The 23011-nt window shown below is 40.0% G+C and overlaps 1 protein-coding gene across 2 annotated transcripts in view; it reads left to right on the top strand.

Annotated features, from left to right (window-relative positions):
• Positions 1–23011, top strand: part of myom3 (myomesin 3) — a 313022-nt gene that overhangs the window by 121190 nt on the left and 168821 nt on the right. For both annotated transcript variants that reach the window (XM_039740882.1, XM_039740883.1), the window contains exons 9-10: positions 13537–13677; positions 17617–17778. In XM_039740882.1, the coding sequence (XP_039596816.1) occupies positions 13537–13677; positions 17617–17778 (303 nt within the window). The remainder of the gene's footprint in view (positions 1–13536; positions 13678–17616; positions 17779–23011) is intronic.

The following is a 23011-nucleotide window of genomic DNA, read 5'->3' as shown; positions in this document are numbered from 1 at the left end:
AATGGAAGGGAAGTAAGGCTAGGTGGATCGGAGGTGGATTCAAATTGTTCCATCATGGTGTGGATGGGAGGAGAAATGGGGTAGGAGTTATTCTGAAGGATCAGTATGTCAAGAGTGTTTTGAAGGTGAAAAGAGTGTCAGACAGAGTAATGATTATGAAGCTGGAAATTGGAGGTATGATGATGAATGCTGTTAGTGCTTATGCACCACAGATTGGGTTTGCAATGGGTGAGAAAGAAGATTTTTGGAGTGAGTTGGATGAAGTGATGAACAGTGTACCCAAGGGACAGAAAGTGGTGATTGGAGTGGATTTCAATGGGCATGTTGGTGAAGGGAACAGTGGAGACGAGGAGGTGATGGGTAGGTATGGTGTCAAGGAGAGGAATGAAGAAGGTCAGAGGATAGTGGATTTTGCCAAAAGGATGGACATGGCTGTGGTGAATATGTATTTTAAGAAGAGGGAGGAACATAGGGTTACGTACAAGAGTGGAGGAAGATGCACACAGGTAGATTACATCCTATGCAGAAGAGTTGATCTGAAGGAGATTGAAGACTGCAAAGTGGTGGCAGGGGAAAGTGTAGTTAAGCAGCATAGGATGGTGGTCTGTAGGATGACACTGGAGATCAAGAAGAGGAAGAGAGTGAGGGCAGAGCCAAGGATCAAATGGTGGAAGTTGAAAAAGGAAGACTGCAAGGTTGAGTTTAGGGAGGAGGTGAGACAGGCACTGGGTGGCAGTGAAGAGTTACCAGACAGCTGGGAAACTACTGCAGATGTAGTAAGGGTGACAGCAAGAAGGTTGCTTGGCATGACATCTGGAAAGAAGAAGGAGGGAAAAGGAAACCTGGTGGTGGAATGAGGAAATACAGGAAAGTATACAGAGAAAGAGGATGGTAAAGAAGAAGTGGGATAGTCAGAGAGATACAGAAAGTAGACAAGAGTACAAAGAGATAAGGCGCAAGGTGAAGAGAGAGGTGGAGAGGGCTAATGAAAAGGCATATGATGAGTTGTATGAGAGTTTGGACACTAAGGAGGAAGAAAAGGACCTGTACCAATTGGCTAGACAGAGGGACCGAGCTGGGAAAGATGTGCAGCAGGTTAGGGTGATAAAGGATAAAGATGGAAACATACTCACAAGTGAGGAGAGTGTGTTGAGCAGATGGAAAGAGTACTTTGAGAGGCTGATGAATGAAGAGAACAAGAAGGAGAAGAGGTTAGATGATGTGGAGATAGTGAATCAGGAAGTACAACAGATTGGCAAAGAGGAAGTAAGGACAGCTATGAAGAGGATGAAAATGAAAAGGCTGTTGGTCCAGATGACATACCTATGGAAGCATGGAGGTGTTTAGGAGAGATGGCAGTGGAGTTTTTAACCAGATTGTTTAATGGAATCTTGGAAAGTGAGAGGATGCCTGAGGAGGGGAGAAGAGTACTGGCTGATATGTAAGAATAAGGGGGGTGTGCATGGCTGCAGTAACTACAGGGGAATAAAATTGATGAGCAACAGCATGAAGTTATGGGAAAGAGTAGGGGAAGCCAGGTTAAGAAGTGAGGTGATGATTGGTGAGTGGCAGTATGGTTTCATGCCAAGAAAGAGCACCACAGATGTGTTGTTTGCTCTGAGGATGTTGATGGAGAAGTTTAGAGAAGGCCAGAAGGAGTTGCATTGCGTCTTTGTGGACCTGGAGAAAGCATATGACAGGGTGCCTCGAGAGGAGCTGTGGTATTGTATGAGGAAGTCGGGAGTGGCAGAGAAGTACATAAGAGTTGTACAGGATATGTACGAGGGAAGTGTGACAGTGGTGAGGTCTGCGGTAGGAGTGACAGATGCATTCAAGTTGAAGGTGGGATTACATCAGGGATCGGTTTTGAGCCCTTTCCTTTTTGCAATGGTGATGGACAGGTTGACAGACGAGATTAGACAGGAGTCCCTGTGGACTATGATGTTTGCTGATGACATTGTGATCTGTAGCGATAGTAGGGAGCAGGTTGAGGAGACCTTGGAGAGGTGGAGGTATATTCTAGAGAGGAGAAGAATGAAGGTCAGTAGGAACAAGACAGAATACATGTGTGTAAATGAGAGGGAGGTCAGTGGAGTGGTGAGGATGCAGAGAGTAGAGTTGGCGAAGGTGGATGAGTTTAAATACTTGGGATCAACAGTACAGATTAATGGGGATTGTGGAAGAGAAGTGAAAAAGAGAGTGAAGGCAGGGTGGAATGAGTGGAGAAGAGACTCAGGAGTAATTTGTGACAGATGGGTATCAGCAAGAGTGAAAGGGAAGGTCTACAGGATGGTAGTGAGACCAGCTATGTTATATGGGTTGGAGACGGTGGCACTGATCAGAAAGCAAGAGACAGAGCTGGAGGTGGCAGAGTTAAAGATGCTAAGATTTGCACTGGGTGTGACGAGGATGGATAGGATTAGAAATGAGTACATCAGAGGGTCAGCTCAAGTTGGACGGTTGGGAGACAAAGTCAGAGAGGCGAGATTGTGTTGGTTTGGACATGTGCAGAGGAGAGATGCTTGGTATATTAGGAGAAGAATGCTAAGGATAGAGCTGCCAGGGAAGAGGAAAAGAGGAAGGCCTAAGAGAAGGTTTATGGATGTGGTGAGAGAGGACATGCAGGTGATGGGTGTAACAGAACAAGATGCAGAGGACAGAAAGATATGGAAGAAGATGATCTGCTGTGGCAACCCCTAACCGGAGCAGCTGAAAGAAGAAGAAGAAGTTAATAAGTGGAAATGCTGCAGTTGACTCAGAAAGTATTCAGACTCCATCACTTTTATTTTAGATTTAATTTTACATGCACAATTTTACCATTTTTGTCCATTATTCTGCACTCAATAATCCATATTGATAAAGTGGAAACATGTTTTCAGAAAGGTTTGCTTAATTACTAAAAACTAAAACCGAAATCTCTCAATCATATAAGTGTTCAGACCCTTAACTCAGTACTTTGTAGACAACCCTTTGTTAGAAGTTATAGTTTCTAGCTTTGCACATCTGGATTTGGACCATTTTATCCCATTCGTCCTAGAAGAGCCTCTTAAAGCTCTGTTAGATTGGATGGGAAGTGCTTTTAAACTGTCATCTTCAGGCCTTGTCACATGTTCTCTGGAGTTTAAGTCTAGGCTTTGATTGGGCCACTCAGGGACAATCTTGTCCTGAAGCCTCTGTCTTGTTGTCTTGGCTGAATGCTACAGTATGAGTCATTGTCAGCTGAAAGTTGAACCATTGACCCATTCGTGGACATGTGCAATCTGGAAGAGGTTTTCTTCAAGGATCTCTTTTTATTTGGCTGCATTCATCCTTCCCTCAGTTCTGACCAGTCTACCTGCTCCTGCCAGTGAGAAGCACCCTCATAGCATGATGTTGTCACCGCCATGCTTTACTGTAGGATTGGTATTAGACAGAAGATGAGCAGTGCCTGGTCTATTTTTGTCTCGTCATATCAGAGAATTTTCTTCCCCCATGCTCTCTAAGTCCTTTAAACTGTCATATGCCTGATTCATAGAGTGCTACTGAGGTGGTCACCCTTCTCACAGGTTCTCTTATCTTAGGAGAGGACTTCTGGAGCTCTGTTAGAGCAAACACTGGGCTATTGGTCACCTCCATAAACCAGGCTCTTCTTGCTCAGCTACTCAGTCTGGACAGACAGCCAACACTCCAAAGAGTCCTGGTGGTTCCAGATATCTTCCTCTTCACAATTGCTGAGGCCACAGTGCTCCTGAGAACACTCAAAGCTCTAAATACTTTTTCATACCCTTGCCCTGATCTTTGCCTCACCACAATTTGATCATGAAGGTCTACAGAGAGTTCCTTGGACTTATGTGTTTTTGTCCTGATATGCATTGTGAATTGAGGGACCTTCTACACACAGGAGTGTGTCTTACTAAATGATGTCCTCTCAATTCATTTTGTCAAGTTCTACACACATCTCAAGGAGAACTAAAGCAAATGGGATGTACCTGACTATTGTTTGGAGTGCCACAGCAAAGGTTGTGAATATTTATAGTTTTGATTTTTAATAAATTTGCAAACCTTTTTGGAAAACACATTTACACTTTGTCATTATGGGTTATTCAGAGTAGACTGATCAGCAAAAGTGGCAAATTTATCCATTTAAAAATACACCTACAACACAATCAAATGTACAGAAAGTGATGGGGTCTGAATACTTTTTGAATCCACTGTATGTATTTAATTTACCGTTATGAATATTGTATACTACAAGAACTAAAACTTTATTTTAAAACCCAGCACCATTCATATGACTGAAAGTGGCAAACTCTTTAATTATGCTACTGCAAAAATGTATCTATTACTTACTTAGCCTACTATTATACAATATAACAAGACTTTAATATACACTTCTTTGGGTCTTCATAACACTTCCAAACTGTCAGTAAGGTGCTTTTTCATCTCTGTTATGTGACCTACTAACACTTTAGTGTGGTCTGAGATGGCTCAACTGGGAAACATTTCTCTTGATATTACATAATTAGTATAAGACCTGTGAATCCTTTACATTAACAAATCATTTTAGCACCATGTCAATATGCCACACTGCACAGAGATGTTTTAAATGTTATGAAGACCAAAAGAATCATTGTTAAGGTCTTGTTACGTAAGAGTAAATGAGTAGTAGCTTCATTTTTGCAGCACCTAAACTAAAGTGTTACCCTGAAATCCTTCCTCACTTTCAGTGAAACTGTCTGAAGCATTTTCCTGTCGTACAAATTGTTTTGGATTCATTGGATTTCCACTGCGGGAGGCACATAATGCACTACTACTTTCATCAAAGATCTGGAGATACAACGTATAATGTAAGTGTTAGGGAGTTGAGGTTTCTTACCCAGCCCCATGTAATTTCATCCCACCATCCCCACTGTAATAAGATAAGTTAAAAGAACAAGTAAATTGTGCAAGAAAAATGATCGATCTGCCTTTTATTCCCCTGCCCATCCTCTGTGCCAGGTTTTTTTAATATGAGGTGGTGAGATACTGGAGCCTATCCAAACAGCATAAGGCACATGATGGAAACTGCATGGAGTGCCAGGATATTACAGACTCAAGGCAAGAGGGCCAGTTTAGAGTTACCAGTCAAGGTCTGGAATTAAACAGGAAACCAGTGTGCTAGAATTGAACACACACAGATGCAGGCACAAGGATAATGCGCAAAACTCTCCCCAGAGAATAACTGGCCTGGGATTTGAACCCACAAAATTTCCAACTGGGACTTGAATGGATGAGCGCAGAGGACAGACAGCTTTTTTTTGCAGTCGTTAAAAACAGACCTCAGATTCTGGAAGAGTCTCTGAACTTCATTTTAACCACATCTCCTCGCACTGCGCACTCAAAGGTTTTTCATTTCCAAAGTGAAAGGTGGCAATAGATTTCAACAAATTGTTTGCAGGACTGTCAGAAAGAAAATATGTCTTTCTACTGAAGATTACCGAAGTGTACATAAATAGTTATGATAGTTCATAAATAAATGTTTCTCTTTGCACAGAGGAAAAAAGAACTTAAAAGCTTTGAAAAGATTTATATGTTTATCAGGTATCCAGTGCATGCTATTAAATGTGACCTCTACGGTGATTTTAACCTTCACTAGATCAATGTGTGTTTAAATCCCCATAGGTGGGATCAGGTTTAACTCATTTTTCCTGAGGTATCTTGAGAGAGCTCTTTTTCTTGGAAGCCAATGAAAAGGGATGAACTTAAAAGCTTTACAAAGCCAAAATGCAGTAGAGATAGTTCTTATTATATAAGAAAAAAATCAGACACAGAAGTGTAATGGTACTGTTATGTAACTGTACCCTGCCTGGCATATGTGTGCAAACTTTGAGTTTCTAAGGGCTTGAGTGTCTCTCCGATGACTAACCCACCTCTGCCAAAGATCCTTCTGTGTTTAGACCATATAGGTAAATAACTGCAGCTTAGGAAAGAACTCTGAGTCTGTTACAATGCGGGTTTGCTGCATGCTCCCATCGTCCGTTCGGGGAGCCCTGAACCCGTCATCGTTAGTAATGTTACCGATGAGCTCGGCAGTGAGGCATAACAATAGAGAAAGGGAATGGTGTAATAGTGGAAAGTGCTTTTATTTAAAACCAACAATCAAAAACATTGTGTCCAAATAAAGAAGTGCAGTGCATTCAAAAAGTCATTAAAAAAAATCCATAAAATCGGTGCAGAGTGGAGGTTAAAAAATCCAATAAATAGAAAAACAACAATCCTTTAAAACGAGGTTAAAACAATGCTGGAAGCAGACCCTTTAAAAACAAGCCGGTGTCTTCTTTTATCTGGCGGCTCTCCTGCTTCTCCCGTCTGGACCCTGCAACAGGAGAGTCACCCTCTCGGCAGCTGACCTTTCTACTGTCTGGTTGCCTTCCGTTTCTTGGCTCCATACGGCTCCTTTACTGGACAGAGACTTAAGGTCCTCAACAGCCAGGTCTCTCACGCTGAGGCACACCTTCGCAAGACTCCACGACTCCCGCTGCCATTTCGACCTTACGCAGCCAGCCGTCCTACATCCCCGGTCACTCCAGCTCCTTGTTTGCTCAGCTGGAGCGACCGCTTCCTTCTGCACCACCGAGTGTCGCCCAAACACCACTACTAGGGCTCACTGTCCACTTGCTTGGCTGCCTGCGAGCACACGCTCGCGTTCGCTCTCGCTTGCTCGCTTCAGTTCTCTCTCCATACTGCTTCCTGTTTTCCTTCTTTTACCTCCCTCCTTGGCCGCTTCGCGCTTCTATTTATGAAGAGGACGTGGCAGCTGTGGCAATCAGCATCTCCTGGGAATAATTACGGATCACTTAGGTGAGAAACGTCCACATCAGGAACACCTCAGGAACCGTTTCAGCCACCCGACCACGCCCCCTCGCTAAGCCACGAGTGCGTCGATTATTTATTTAAAGCTGGCCTTTTGACGGGAGCTGTGGACCTGCTACACCACAGAGTCTAGGATCACTCAGAATCCAGGAGGAGACCACAGCCTCATCAATGCACTGCTTGATCATCCACAAATAGACAACAATCTGACACAAAGTGGTTCAACACCACATACTGTAAAGAGAACAGTGGAGTACTGGCCTCAGCTACTTCAGTCCTTCTAGAATGTTTAAGGCCCTGCCTTATAATAGAGAAAAGTGAATCTCAGGGGCAACCAGAGTGATAGTAGATGTTTTTATTAGATAAGATGGTGTGATGGCATGCCTGACTGGCAAAAGGTTACCAGGGAAGGACATTAATTCCACCAAGATGGCACTGTAGGGGGTTAAGTCTTACAGAGAGCTTCTAAGTTGGAAGCAAAATTCTTCACATGACAGTGAGAAAAGTGCGGGAGCCATATAGTGGTGTGCCATGCATGTGTCCCTTATGCTGTAAAAATTCTTTGGGCCAGGGTGACAGCACAACTAAGAAAGAAACAAAAATAAAGATATAGCAGTGGGTTCAGAAAGAGGTACAAAGAACTAAGGGTACCTTGTTACCCCTGTGATATATCAAGCAGCTAGGGAGTGTAGTGGCAACTGAAAAGTCAGGGTTGCAGGGACACCAGGGGTTGTATAAGAGTAAAAGGGAAGAAGCAAGGTTGAAGGAGAAAGCCTTGATACCATTACAGCAACAGTTTATGGTTCCAAGGGACAGGCCCTGGGTTCACAGGCAGCCTCTCCACCTCAGGACAAGAAATAGAGGGGGAGTTAAGGTCTGAGTGGTTCATCCCCAGTCACAAGTAAAGGGTCATCCAGGACTGGTTAGGAAATGGACAAGTGTAACAGGAGAGAAGAGTGGAGCAAGGCTGACAGAGAGATCCTTCCACTACTGAGTAATATGATACCCTTTCAGCTGCAGTTTAAGAAGTCAGATGTCCACTTGTTCGGCTGGGTGGAAGGAATTTTTGAATGTGTTAAGATAAACGTAGACCTCTTTGTTGTTGCTAATTCAGTACCATTTGTCACTGTCCCTTTAAGGCAGTATTCTTTTGTTTTTTGTACAGAAACTTATCACTCACACCTCTTTGAAATGTAAAAACCTAAAAATCCTGATTCCCACAGCAATGTGCGGAAGAGCTGACCTCCATTTTGTGGTTTTCCCATAATCTCCACAATTATATTTAAAGTAGTGTACATCAAAGCATTGAACACATGTTTTATCATTTCTTTTTTGACAACTAGTGGGCTTCGCCCCCTGCTCGCTTTGTTCACCATCCCCTTCCCCACTCCCACTAACGCTATGCACCATTGTGAAGAGGGGGGCTGAACGCACCCAAGTAGACGCGGCCACCCCTCCAAACCTCCTCTTAAATGGTGATACAATGGGAAACAAATACAGTGATCCCTCTCTATACCGCGCTTCGACTTTCGCGGCTTCACTCCATCATGGATTTTAAATGTAAGCATATCTGAATATATATCACAGATTTTTCGCTGGTTCGTGGATTTCTGTGGACAATGGGTCTTTTAATTTATGGTACATGCTTCCTCAGTTTGTTTGCCCAGTTGATTTCATACAAGGGACGCTATTGGCGGATGGCTTAGAAGCTACCCAATCAGAGCATGTATTACATATTAAATAAAATTCCTCAATGATATACGATGTGCTTCCCGCATGGTGCTTGATTGTTTGCTTTTCTATGTCTCTCTCACTCTCTCTGCCTGACGGAGGGTGTGTGAGCAGAGGGGCTGTTTGCACAGAGGCTGTATGCCTAGATGATATGGACGCTCCTCTTAAAAAATGCTGCTTTATCACGGCGCTTTGGCATACTTAAAAGCACAAAAGCACGTATTGATTTTTTGATTGTTTGCTTTTCTTAGCGAGCGCTCTCTCTGAAATTCTCTGCACCTGACGCGCGCACTCCTCTGAAGAGAAGATATATTTGCATTCTTTTAATTGTGAGAAAGAACTGTCATCTCTGTCTTGTCATGGAGCACAGTTTGAACTTTTGACTAAAGGGTGTTATTTCATGTCTAAAGGAGTCTAATAATGTTAACAGTGTGGGAGAGTTTATAAGTGCTTAAAATATATAAAAATAACCGTACAAACATATGGTTTCTACTTCACGGATTTTCATCTATCGCGGGGGGTTCTGGAACGCAACCCCCGCAATCGAGGAGGGATTACTGTACAGTGTTTTTTAAACCTCCTCTTTACTCAATCAGCTGCTGGCTTGCTGCCTCTGCTGTGCCGCGTGATCTGCACTTTGCTCGCCTGACCCTCCCCTAACCCCAAACCTTCCCCCTCCGCCAGTGCCACGCACCGTTGTGAGGAAGGGGTCTGAACGCACCCAAGGAAGACGCAGTCACTCCTCTAAAACTCCTTTTAAATGGTGATACAATGGGAAACAAATAACTTTTTTTTACATCGTCTTTGTTCGATCAGCTGCTGGCTTTCTGCTCCTGCCGTGCCGTGTGATCTGCATTTCGTGCAACGCTGCAATCGTTTAAAAGCCTGTACAGCACCTTCTTGCCCCCCAGACATCCTCAAACCCTATGCAATCTCTTTTTGCTGTTCCGTTATTTTCCATTTGTTTGCGCTAATGTGATCTTTACTCTCATTTTCTTGAGACTTTCGAATTTTCCTACTTCCATTATCTGTAACCTGCTCTGCCTGTGCATCATGGGACTTGCTTCCAAAGGTTGTAAGTATGACGTGACTTGTCCGTCTTGCGGGATGTGAAAGAGTCTCTCTGTCTCTCTTCAAAACATCTCTCTTCTAAAGATCACGTCTCGTCTCAAGATTTTTTTTATGATAGAGAGATGACACCTTTTCCTTCAGCTTGATCTGTATGAAATGCTAAGATTCCATGAGTCATTGTGTATTATTAATATCTCAGACAGTTAGTTGGCTGCGTATACCATTTTTAGGACCATGTAGATTTCCGTGACAAATAACTCAAAAAACAAATGTTACCCAGAAAGTAAGTTTCATCATAGAATTCTCATGTTGCAGTGCTTTTCAGATCTGTGATGTGTGTGTTCATTCATAGTATACAAAATGTGAATGATATGCTGCTTAAACCACATACTATAAATGGGCATTTTATAGTTTGAAATGCCTGCCTGGTTATATTAACAGAGAATTAGCAAAAAGTTTTGGCAATAGCAACTTCAATGGAGAGCCATTGATCCCTGTAAAATGAAAAGGTCGGTTGTGTAAGAATTTTACTTTAAGCCGAGTAATTATTTCTGAAGAGCCTTTTGTGACAAACCTGTAAATATTCTTCATAAATTGTGTTATGGCTCAATTCTTTTATTTGTTACTTGCTACTGATATCAGCAAGGGTAGAAAATTTCATCTGTCATTGTAAAAATCCATCTGTAGGGACTCGTTTTCAATTTCAGGGCTATCGCCATTCAATTAACACTGTGGTTGAACTGCCGTTATCTTTTATATCAAGGCTGTTCTTTGTAGCTTGTTTTTGCTGCTCGGCGGGTTGTATATCAACCATTTCTAGAGTAATTGACCTGGCTGATCATATTTTATCAAGTAGACATAACCAATAAACAGCATGCTGGAAGGCTCTAGTTTTAATGCGCTGGGCTACCTGTGACCTTATTTCTTCAAATGTATGACTCTGCTAAAACAACCTTTTGAATTTGCCATCAAAAACACATTTTCTGTTCTCCTACAGTTATGGTCTGGGAACAGAGTTAGTTTTCACTTCTGTGTTTCCTCTAAAAATGATTATATTTTTCCAGAACAATGTGGATACCATTTTCCTGGCTTCAGATATTTCTGTTCCCACGTCACATCAGACTGCTTACGTGGTCTTTTCACACTAGAAGCACCATTGCCAAGGCCACTGGCAATGTGTTTTGAAATCTTTAATTATTTTATCAGTGAATGTGTCAGGCTCCTCTCCTTCTTTGACTTTTCCTAAATAGCTGCACTGCCAATGCCCATGTAGTTGTAACTAACGCCCACCAGCAACGTCATTGAACATATCCAGGTGTGAATTGCTGTCTTTCTCTTGACCACATTTGCAAATTCTTCTCACCCAGAACAGTCCCATCTAGCCTCCGCTCTCGAGGTTATTGTGTGTTGCTACCATATTGTGGATTGATGTCTCTCTTTCTCCAGAAGATTAAACAATTACCAAAGAAGGAAATCTCACTTATAATCACTTGCATTGTTTCAGTACATGTAATTAAAAAAATTCATAGACGAATCTGAAAAGTGTAGTTGCTCCAGTTATTTCAGTTGGCTACAAATGTATATAACCTCACCTGAAACTGCTTTGCAATGCTTTTTACACAGCATCAAGTACACAATGGCAAACCATTTTAGCCATCCAAACAAGATGAATGCCAAGGAGGCTCTGGAGATGTTGCAGAGCATAGACTTTGGAGACTCTGATGGAGGGTCTCACATCAACTTTGAATTAGATAACAATGAGTCACTGGATTCCAAGCCTGAATCTGAATGTGCACCAGAGAAAGTGCCTGGGTGTGAGCTGGAATCCCATGCAAAGATATTCTGAGTTCCTCCTCAGAACAGACTCGACCCAACACCATTGAGCAAGCTTTGGTTTCCATAGGAAGAAAGACGAAGGGCACCAGATGGCACAAAATGGATGGAGCAAATCTCCGGTACACAGCAGGGTGCTGGCAGGTGGCCTGATCACAATATTTACACTGACATGCCATGTCAGTGACATGTATGCAAAAACAAAATCAGCTGCCTTGACGCCTTGCTCGTGTTACGTATTTTAGGAAAGATTTTTTTGTGCACTGACCTGGTAGGATCAGGAGGGTGAAGTAAGTCTTTGTAGGTCTTGGTTTGTGCTATTGGCTTATAGCACTCCTTTTTCAGGTTAGCATTAGGATCGCTCTGGGCTTTTAACTCCACATCCTGTTGCTTTTGTGTGTCTCCCTCTCATCACTATACCTTTCATGGACATGAGCCCTACAATTTTTGTGGGGATACCAGGCTTGAACTCCCCGTTGCTGTTCCTTGGGTCCCTGCAACTCTTACCCATTAATTGCCTTTAAAAAACGAGGTCACCAAGTCAACATCGCAGCTTCCTTCATTTTTTATCTTTCTAATTTTTCTAGCCTGCAACTGGGTACTGCCACCTATTGAGGCAGAAGTTCACAATAGGCCTGCTGATTCTGAAAAAGGAACATAATAAATTACTTCTGAGAACCCTGTGCTGCCCCCAACAGCCAACTATTTAAGGCCTCACACTGTTTAGCAGAAGTCACTTAATTAGTTGCTGAGAAGGAGGTAATAGTGCATGCGTTTGTACCATCTTGTCTTGATTACTGTAACTCTGCTGTTCATGTGCTTAAATTCATCCTCACATGATCTCCTACAGCTGATCCAGAATGCTGTTGTATCTAATCGATGTCTCATCACACCCATCCTGATTTCTTTGCACTGGCTTCCCATGAAATTAAGAATTAATTTTAAAATTCTAGTTCTCACTTTTAGAGCCTGACATGGTATAAATTCCTACCTATATTCCTGAGCTACTGAAGCCTTATATCACATCAATGTGTTTGAACTCTTCCAATCAGGGTTTAATGTGTGAGACTGTGATTCCTAAATTGTGAAACTCTCATCCTGTGGATGTAAGATCAGTAGACGCTACAGACATTTTAAAAAGAAGCTTATTTATTCAGCCTTGCTTTTCTAACATTATTGTGTTTTATGATGTATGTCTAGGCAATTTTTCCTGGTTGTAATTTGTTCAAGCCTGTTTTTATGTGTTATTAAGTTTTATTGTGTTTGTCTACGCAGATTCTTTGTTTTACTTTTTAAGCTTGCTTTTGTGTGTTACTAAGAATTATTGTGTATGTCTCTGCATTTTATTCCTGGTTTTAATTTATTAACTCACTTTTGAGTTAGTGTCTGTGATGACAGTCTGTAAATGACTTTGTGACATCTGCATTTAGAAAGTTCTATATAAATAAAATGTACTTAATTAAGCTCTTTGCACCTCTTCGAGCATAGGCCTATAGATGATCATTCATCAGCAACTTCTATTCTGTGATGCTGCCTCCAGTTGCCCTCAATTCTTTGATATTTGTGTTGAGGTCACTGCGGCAAGTGTTTCTCGATTGTCCTTGTTTACGCTTTTCTTGCCAGTCTCAAGTTAGAGCGTGTCTTGCAATGTTGACGCCTGATTTTCTCATGATATGACCAAGCCAACCCTACCTCCTCCACAGGATCTCTTTCTCAATGGGGTGCTGTTGAGTAATCTGTCACAGCTACACAGCAGTGATATCAAAAAGAGAAAGAATAGTGAAGGGTTAGTAACATTTCATAACTATTGAAATGCTTATGATTTTGTACAAATGACTAACAAACTAAAAGGCAGTATTCTCAGCTAATCAGCAGCTCTAGTCAGGGTATGATAGACTAAAGGAGTCTTCAACATGGATATAAAAGCTAAGACTGAAGAAACAACATATAACATATAACAGAAATGTTTAGATGATGCCACTTTTTTGCTGGCCTCTGTTCTGCTGTTGCATTGTTGGTTATCCCTTTTTGTTCCCATTAATATTTCATCATTCCTTTTTTCTCACACAGCTCCAGACACCAGGGTGGAAGCTGATTTTGATGTCACATTCAAAGCATTGTTTCCAAGAGAGGGAGAGACTTTAACACTTGCCTGTACATTTTCTTCAGAGTTATTGGAACATCAGGAATGTCTTGCTTGGTTTAAGGACGGTCAGTTACTCGCACAACACCATGTAGTGTATTGTATGTTGATTGATGATTTTCAAACTGTGGATGAAACATGAAGCATTTATCACTCAATTTTCCTTCCAATATTAGAAAAGAATATTGTTCTAGAGTTTAACAATACATTTTTATTGCGGTTCTTTGTATTTCAGTTAGATTCCATTTAAAAACTTCTAAAATGTCTGAGGTGACTGCTTAATTCCTTAATACTGTAGATGTTCCCACTCCTGTTCTACACTAAAAGAAGAAATAGACTAAAGAAGGTCAAGGAAGCTAGGCTATAATAATGAGCGTATGTTACTGAATGCTGGGTCTGACATGAGCCTGTAGGAAGTTAAATTCTTATGAAAAAGAGTAAACCAAAAGATGTCTTCAGCAAAAATGATCAGGAGGACTTGAAGATGTGCATGCCACATCAACCAAATCCAAGAGTTTACCCACTAATGGAATGTAAGTCTTTAAAATTACTTCTTTTTTGCAAAACCTGAAATGACTGAGGATTGGAAATAGTAGCCATGTGGAGTGTCATTTTATGCTATTTTGAGGTTGCTGATTCTTTACCAGCGGTCCTAGGTCTCTAAGAGCCACATCCCAAAGGTTAAAATGACACATTTCAAACATAAGCATGTGGGGTATTGTTTTAAACTGTTTCAAGGTCAGTGATTAAAAATACAATGTTAATTTTTTAATTTTGATTCTTTACCATTAGAGGGTGAAAAATTACAGAGTTCTACAGAGTGCAGCAGAAATTACTCCCACATTTCGAAAAATCACTGAGGGTTCCCAAAGCAGGTAGATGGGTGCGGTCCGTTCCGTTAGGTACAGTACATAATAAAGTTGTCAGTTGTCACCATGCCTTGGTTGGGTGAGCATCAAGGCTTTGTAGTGGAGGCTTTTTTCAAAAATGGCAAATCTGTAACTGCGACACAGAGGGCGTTTCACACGCAGTTCGGTTTACGTGCTAATGAAAGTGTTCCAGACCGGAAAATGATTTTGCTGTGGGTTCAAAGAGTAAGGGCAGCAGGATCTGCACTGAAGAGAAAACCACCCGGATGTCCCAAAAATGTGAGAATACCTGAAAACATTGCTGCAGTGAGGGCTTCGATTGAGCTGTCTCCAACGCGTTCAGCACGAAAACATGCCTCAGCTCTTCAGATTTCAGAAAGAACTGTGAGGCAAATTTTGCATACTGACCTTCATTTACACCCATAAAAGATTATGATTGGTCAGGAATTGTCACCAATAGTCTCCAGTAGACTGAGGAAGACGTATGGATTGCTGTGATGAGATCTTTTGCAGGAGATGTTCCCGGGTTGAGTGGTCTCCTTACGCGAGGCAGTTCCATGGCCACCGCACTCGCCTGATTTAAGTCCCTGTGACTTTTTTCTGTAGGGGTACCTCAAGGCCGAGGTTTTCAAACATCGTCCTTGGTCCTTGGACCAACTCAAGGAGGCCATTCAAGAAGAAATTGAAGGAATTTCGCCAGACATGCTAGTGAGAGTGATGGAAAACTTCCAAGAACGGCTCCAAATGTGTAGCAGCCGTCAAGGCCACCATTTGGACGATATCATTTTTAAAACTTAAATAAAAAAAACTTTTTTATATCTACATTTGGGAAATAAAAAGTTTTTGGTGATACCTCGTACCATTTCTTTTCAATCCTCCTTTGAAATGTGGGAGTTATTTCTGCCGCACCCTGTACTATAATTGAGAATATTTATAAATTAAATATTTAAATTGAAGCACATTTTAATATTTCAAATATTTGATACAACTGCTCTTGTTTATAATGTACTTCTAGCTCAAGAAGTAAATCATTACATTTCTTATGAACACCCTGAATTTAGGCAGTTTATGTTAATTCTGACTTTTTGTGATTCATTTATTTTTTTTCCTCTTTATATTACAACTATTAATTCTAGGTATACATGTTAAGAGGTCTACTGCTAATCTATAGAATGTATTGCAAATGAATAAAGAAAACAGGTAAATGATTGTTGGGGTCCCGGAGGATGTCTTATTTAATGAATAAGTCCAAAGGTCAAAGTTGAGTACTTCGGTGACAAAAGAAGAAAAATCAGTGATTGAAGTTAAAAAACAATCTCCAGTGGCACGGAGCTCTGGCCTTCTCAGAAGGTAGTCCGAGGTTAAACGCCAGCTTCTGCTGGTCCTTTGTTTTAAAGAAACAGGACCTTGTACTGACCGAACATGTCATTAGTGGCCCTCCAGGGTTTTCTCTTTCTCCACTCTATGGAAACAGATGGAATCAATGTTAGCAGTGGTGTCACACTAATTTTCTTCTTCATATTTGTTCAACACAAACCTGTAAAAAGCTCCTGATGCTCATGTGTCTGGCTGTATGTACTGTCATTATGTCATATTTCAATTTTAGGAAAGTTTACCCTAATGACTCGTATTAACAGGATATAAATTTGAAAGTCCAGGTAACCCCCCATTGCTTGAAGACAGCCTTCCCATAATATTGTGACACATGATTTAAACTGTACCATTAGAACAGTTTTGATGAGCACAGGCACAGGCTATTCAGCCCAGCAAGCCTTGCCAATCCCATTCACCTAATTTCTCCAAAATAAAATATGAGTTCCAAAGATCTATAAATCCCTATTCTCTACTTATGATTTAGGGTCATAGATGAAGGGAGCCCAGGCTGAAGCACTGGGTACAAGGCAGGAGACAGTCCTGGACAGGACACCAGTCCACCACAGGGCTGACAGAGCAGATCATTTAGTTGATAAATGAGGTGCCACCTTTTACTATTTAAGTTGGGACACAGGGTCATGGATGAAATTGGTAAGATGAAAGGCTTACCTAAGTCTAATACAATTTTTCTTCATATGGGGATTGTATATGGATGCCACATGTCACATTATCTAGCAGAAAAGCTGAATGTAGCATTCTGGAGACCAGAAGATCTAATCTCAATGTCAGTTTGGACATGTTTGTGAATGGGTATTGACAAGCTATGTCAAGATGAATGACCTGCAATCTACTGATGCAGGAGTTCACTGTTAAGGGCTGCTATCCAAATTCGCATTTCTCCAGTGCCTTTGCGTTGTTGTGAAGTGTAGGCACTTGATAAAGGATAATGGAATGTATTATGACTAGTATTCTTTTTTAACTTTTAGTCGCTTTCCTGAGGAGTTCCTGGTACTTTTTGATGTCTACTTTGGGGTTTTATGAGATTTAATTTGATACACACATTAATTTAGTTGCATCTTAATTCCTGACAAAGTTAAAATATTTTAACGTCCTGAGGCAACCTCCCAGAGTTCCCCAGGAGTTTGATCACATGACATCATCAGCACGACCGTAAATAAGGTCACATTAAGTGCCACTTTGGTATCCATGTTTGGATAATTCATTCTCAGTTTTCTGACTTATTTTCTGGCTTACGATTCTGATTCTTATCTCACGTTTCTGACTTAGTAAAAGATTGGTTTGTCTCTTTGGATTTGACTCTGGCGTGTACTCCATTTTGGTTCTTGTTTTATCTTCAGATCACAAAATTATAAAGCTATTCTGTTTCAGCAGAACAAAATGAATGTGTATTAATAATGCTATTGGCACAGTTTGAGCATATTTTCAAATGGCATTGGACAGAATACTCATCTTCTAAACACTTATGCAATCAATTATTTTATGTTTTATATTTGTAAGTAACTGCCCACATTTCAGAGGCCTGTTCTCACCTGGACATCAAAGAGTCTTTTTCAATATCAAAAATGTCAAACTAAATTCATTGTGATTCAATGTTGTATAAATACTTTTTACAGGCATTGCATATTAAATATAGAAATGAATTGGAGTCAGTGATAGAGCATAACATGCTGCTTTTCCAAATGAATATACTGAGTTTATACATATTTTATTCTCTGCTTATATTACCTTCTCATTAATCCTTAGGCATTCCTCTGAAGGAGACAAAGTGGTTGCAGCTCCACACCTCTCCCCGCCTGGCCTCCTTGAAGATTTCTCACATTTACAAAGAGGACGAGGGGCTGTACTCCATTCACCTGCCAACACACACTGGAGTGAAGTGCCATAATGCCTATATTTACGTTAGAGGTATGAGCTCGACAGCCTATTAAGCATACCCTGGGACTGGAATTTTCTTTTGCTTTTTAATGCAAAGATGGCTTATTTCTCTCCCATGACCTAATCTTGGAGACTGGGTGAATGCTTTGAGGTTTATATTATCACTGTTCAGCAATAATCTGGAGTCCCCTGTGGGCTTGAAACAGAGGGTATACAGTATATTGACTGAAGCCAGAATGAAGATCCTCTCAAATCACCTACCAAAAAATCCTACTAAAATTCCTTCTGTTACTGATGGGTTAAGGTAATAGCAAAAATATACAATTATTGTGTTAAATTAAGCATTAGGAAATGTTCATAGTGCTGTTGATCTTTGGGAATGCTTTATCCAATAGCAGATAAGATAAAATTTAGTTTCAGTTTAGTTTCTGAGTTTTTTATTGAATTGTGGTTGTCAGCATGACACATATTCAATATAATCCATACCCTTTTCACTCATGCAGGCTATCCAAGGAGCTGACCGGGCCAAGGTTAAGTGTGAATGTATGAACAAAAATCAGAGTTGATGTAATGGGAGACTACCAGGTTAAAGTACAGGATGAAAATCGATCACATTGGCTTTTGCATGAATGAAACTGTGAAGCATTACGATGTCCTTATGTTAGACGATCTGAAATCAAAAGAGACTCAGGAAATGACCCACACACAAGAAGTTCCCATCTAGCTCAAAACATGTCACAGATAAGCGTAGGTGTTAATTGTCATTTTGAATGTTTGCTTCACTGATAAAATTCAAGAAAGTGGAAAGTGTGCATGTAGGGGGTCTCTGCAGTGAGCTAATAGCCCATACAGGATAAGTTCTTGCCTTCCATCCAGCGCTGGTGGGTCAGACTCTCTCCGAACCTGAACTGGATTGGGCATGTTTTATAATATACATGTTATGAAAGAGGGTGACACAGAGAGATAAAAGTTTCAGGTTATAAGTAAAGCAAAGCTCTTCAAGTTTTAGTAGTTGTTGACCTTTCAGAGAAACGTTCAGAATCACGGCCCCCTAAGTCTCTCCCACCCTTGGTCTGCTCAATTTAAACATAATCAATTTAGAAATCAGTGGGATTTCTAAGTAACTGTAATTAGATGAAACCTGGCACTTTCATTGTTTAGTTAACCTGGTAATGTTCTGGGTGAAAATGACTTAAGTATTTATAGAAGAGGTAAAAGGGAATGCGTCTAAATATGAAGCTGCAAACTGAATCCACCATTCAGTAGACTTACAAAGTTCTAATAAACATTACTTGGCTTTCCTATTAACCCCACACTCCCTGTTTATCTCTCATCTGCCTGGTTTTCCAATATGAATCCTTAGTGCTCTAATGGGATGAAAGCAGTGGGAAAACATACACTACATTACATTACAATAATACCAGGCAGAAGTAGTCTGCTTATTGTATGAAATGATGTCTGCCTGAAGTCATGAAATGCTTCTCAGACAAATCATATTTTAAAATTCTTTTTAGTAAACTAGCAAGTGGCCAATTCCAAATGTTCACCTATTATCAGCCCCTCATTTTCTCTTGTGTCCACAAATGGCAAACAATTAAGCTCACTTAGCGAAAAGCTCCAGCACAGAAAGGGGATATTAAAGCAATATATCACCCAAAAAATATTTTTTTATATACAGTATATTTATGTTTTTCTTTTTTAATTTGTAGTGATGGCTGAGAACATTTTTTAATCTCCTGTTTTCATGCAGAGCGACGATAAAAAAAAAATGTTTGATAAAATTTAAGTCAATGGAGACTAACAGCAAACAATATCAAAACATCCATAAAAAAATCTCATGTTACTTATGTTGCATAATCCACATGTTAGTCTTTCAGTTGAATGCTCAAAACATCACCAATATATGCATTTCTTCCCAAATATTGCATAAGTCATTTCCAGAAAACGCTTTTGTGAACTAAAGTGGAAAACGCTCAGACACAAATAAGCACTTGAATTGTAGAATTGTCCCCATTCAGTTGTCATGAGTCCAGCCCAGGAACAGCTTATTCATTGGCTAAGATTGCGGTTCACATGATATCGATGGTGCAACGTTCATTGTGGGACATGTACAACTATTGTACTCTGCCAGGTTCAGGGAGTTAAACCTATTTTGTCTTGAGCAGAGAGGACTGCGAGACGATCTAATCCTGGGTTTCAATATTCTCAAAAGCATTGATAAAATAGATTTATCAGAAATCTTTGAACTATACAGAGAATCACATACAGTGAAACGCAAATGGAAATTAAGAGGAAGAGTATTTAGAGCAGAAGATAGGAAGTAAATCTGGAACAAATTAACAAAACATGTAGTTGAAGCAGAAACCCTGATAACCTTTAAGATGTATCTAGACTTGATACAGGGACATCTTAGTTATTAGCAAAACAGACAAGCATGAGCGAATGGTCTTCTCCGGTTTGTCAAATTACTTCTGTTCTAAAAATACATGTGCTTGGGACATTGAAAGTATACAAGTGGATGATTTCACATGTGGATTATGCAATGTGAGTGTGAGAATTTGTCATAGACATTTTTGATACTACTTTGTTGTTGTCTAATGTTGGTCACCATAGACTTATACTGTTAACAGAAACTTTGTTATTTACATTTTCAATGAAAACATGAGAATAAAAACACTTTCTCAGCATTCACTACAAAACACATAGGGTAAGTAACACAGATATGTATTTTTGGATTCGATATTCCTTCAAAGGCTCACCTTCACCTCTTGTTATAATAATAACAACCACATTTCTCAATTTAAGAGATGACAAGCAGAATGTGTAGATTCTTCATGTGTTTTTGTGTTTTTTGCTGTTTTTTTACATAGGTGTTGAACTGATATTAACTTTATTATTGGTAAATAATCAACATAATTGGAATTGAGTGCCTTCAAATCCAAGTCATCTCAACAATGTAACCACACCGCCTCTTGTGTGCAAGTATAGCCCATGTACAGATAAGAGAAGAATGCTCAACATGGGGTGAGATCATCTGTGGAGTTCAGTTAGTGAATCATTAAAATTCGCAGATGACATTGGCAGCAAAAACAATTCAAGAAGATTTTGGCAAACGTCAGAATTAGGCTAACACTTGGAAAATGCAGTTTAATATGGAAAAGTGCAAAGTGCTACACATGGGCAAAAGTAACATAAATTATAAATTCTGGTCCTACCAGAAGCAACCTCGGAAAAGGATTTATGGGTTTACATTGGCATATTTTCATCATCTAAGCATTACACAGCAACAATTAAAAAGTCAAATAACATGTTAAGTTATCCATCCATTTTTCAACCCGTTGAATCCTAACACAGGGTCACGGGGGTCTGACATGTTAAGTTATAAAGTAAAAATGGTTAAACAGAAATCAAGAACCATTATGCTCAAACTATATAATGCACCAGAAGGTCCGTATCTGAAGTACTGTGTGCAGTTCTGGTCACCATGATGCAAGAAAGACAAAGCACAACTAGAACCTGTGCAGAGAAAAGCAACCAAGTACATCCCAGGAGTTAAGGACACGTTGTATTGTGACAAACTCAATGAATTAAACCTGTTTAGTGTTGAATAGAGGAGACTGCATGAGACCTAATCCAGGTCTACAAATTCTACAAAAGACATTGATAAAGAAGATCCAGCAGAATTCATTTAACTTAACTGTGAATCAAATACTAGAAGATGCTAGTGGAAATTAAGGAGAAGTGCGTTTAAGAATGAATTCAGGAAGCACATCTTTACGCAAAGAGCCGTGGGAATCTGAAAAAACCTACAGGGACATGGAGTTGAAGCAGAAATCTTGACAACCTCTAAGAAATATCTGAACTAGATGTTGGGGCAGCTTAGCTATTAGCTACGGCCTGCATTATCATTTCTAGTTTATCAATTATCTTATGTTCTTATATTCTAAAAAAATACACGTGTTTAGAACATTGTGCACATACAACTGGATGATTTCACATGTGGATTATGCAATATGAGCAACATAACATTTTTTTAATGGGCGTTTGTGATACTGTTTACTGTTGTCTAATGTTAATCACTATGGACTTATATTATGTCAGAAACATTGTTATTTGCATTCTCTTGAAAACAAGAGATTGAATTTTTTCCCATCCATTACTACAAAATACATGGGGTAAGTAACATATAAAAAATACTTTTTGGATGGAGTATTCCTTTTAAGTTCCACCTTTAACTCTCATTATAGTGATAAGTAAACCAAACTTCCACATTTATCATTTCAATAAATATCAAGCAGAAATCAAGATTTTTGACATATGTTCCTGTTTTTGCTGTTTTGTTACATAGGTGTTACACTCATGTTAACTTTATTGGGATGAATGATCAATATTATTGTCTTCAAATCCAATTCATCTCAGCATTGTAACAGCAATACTCTCTGTATACAAATATTGCCAATGTAACATAACGAGGCTCCCTCAATTATACATTTCCATACCAGCTTAGCAAAATTCAGGGTCATGGAGGTCTGGCAGCACTAGACACAATTAGGAAACATCCACAAAATGGGGATCAGTCCATTGAAGGTCCCGCTAATGCACACTTACACTCACATTCACACTCTCATAGGGCCAATTTAAAATTGCCAACCAACCATATCTGCACACCATCGAATGCAGATTGCATGACATTATTTGCTTTTGCTTGCATTTAGTTTCTCTGTCTTAAACTGAAGAGTACTTTAATCAAACTGGTGGTAGGGTTACGGTTAGGTTTAGGGTTAGTGGAACATCAGGGCTGTATTTAGATACAATGAGGCCGTAGAGATTCAATCTAGCAAGTGAGAACATAGAGTAAGGCTGCGTAACAACAGAGCTTGGCAAGAATATCGCTAAGATGCATAACAAATCTTTATTGGGTTGTTTTCTACTGCTCTAGAGCCTTTAAATATGCAAGTAAATGTATGAAATAAATGAAAAACAAAATCTGAACTTGTCAGAAGCTCCTTCAGACTTTAAGACTCAAAGCTGTTTAGCTTATGCCTAAATCCAGCCTGAGGGACATTGTTTCCTGATGGGATTGATCTTCTTGCTAACCGTAGCATATGTAAACAAGGCAGTGTCTAATTATGAAGAGTTACAGGGAGGTAGAGGATCAGTTACCTCACAGCAATGTTCATCTGTGACAGAATATAGCGATTACATTAATACTATCTGCTCAATAAATATTTGCCCTAAGGCCAATATAAACAGCAATGGCAAA

This window comes from Polypterus senegalus, chromosome 17, assembly GCF_016835505.1.
Source record: "Polypterus senegalus isolate Bchr_013 chromosome 17, ASM1683550v1, whole genome shotgun sequence".
NCBI lineage: Eukaryota > Metazoa > Chordata > Cladistia > Polypteriformes > Polypteridae > Polypterus > Polypterus senegalus.
Note: the sequence above shows the minus strand (reverse complement) of the source record. Positions and strands in the feature narration are given on the sequence as shown.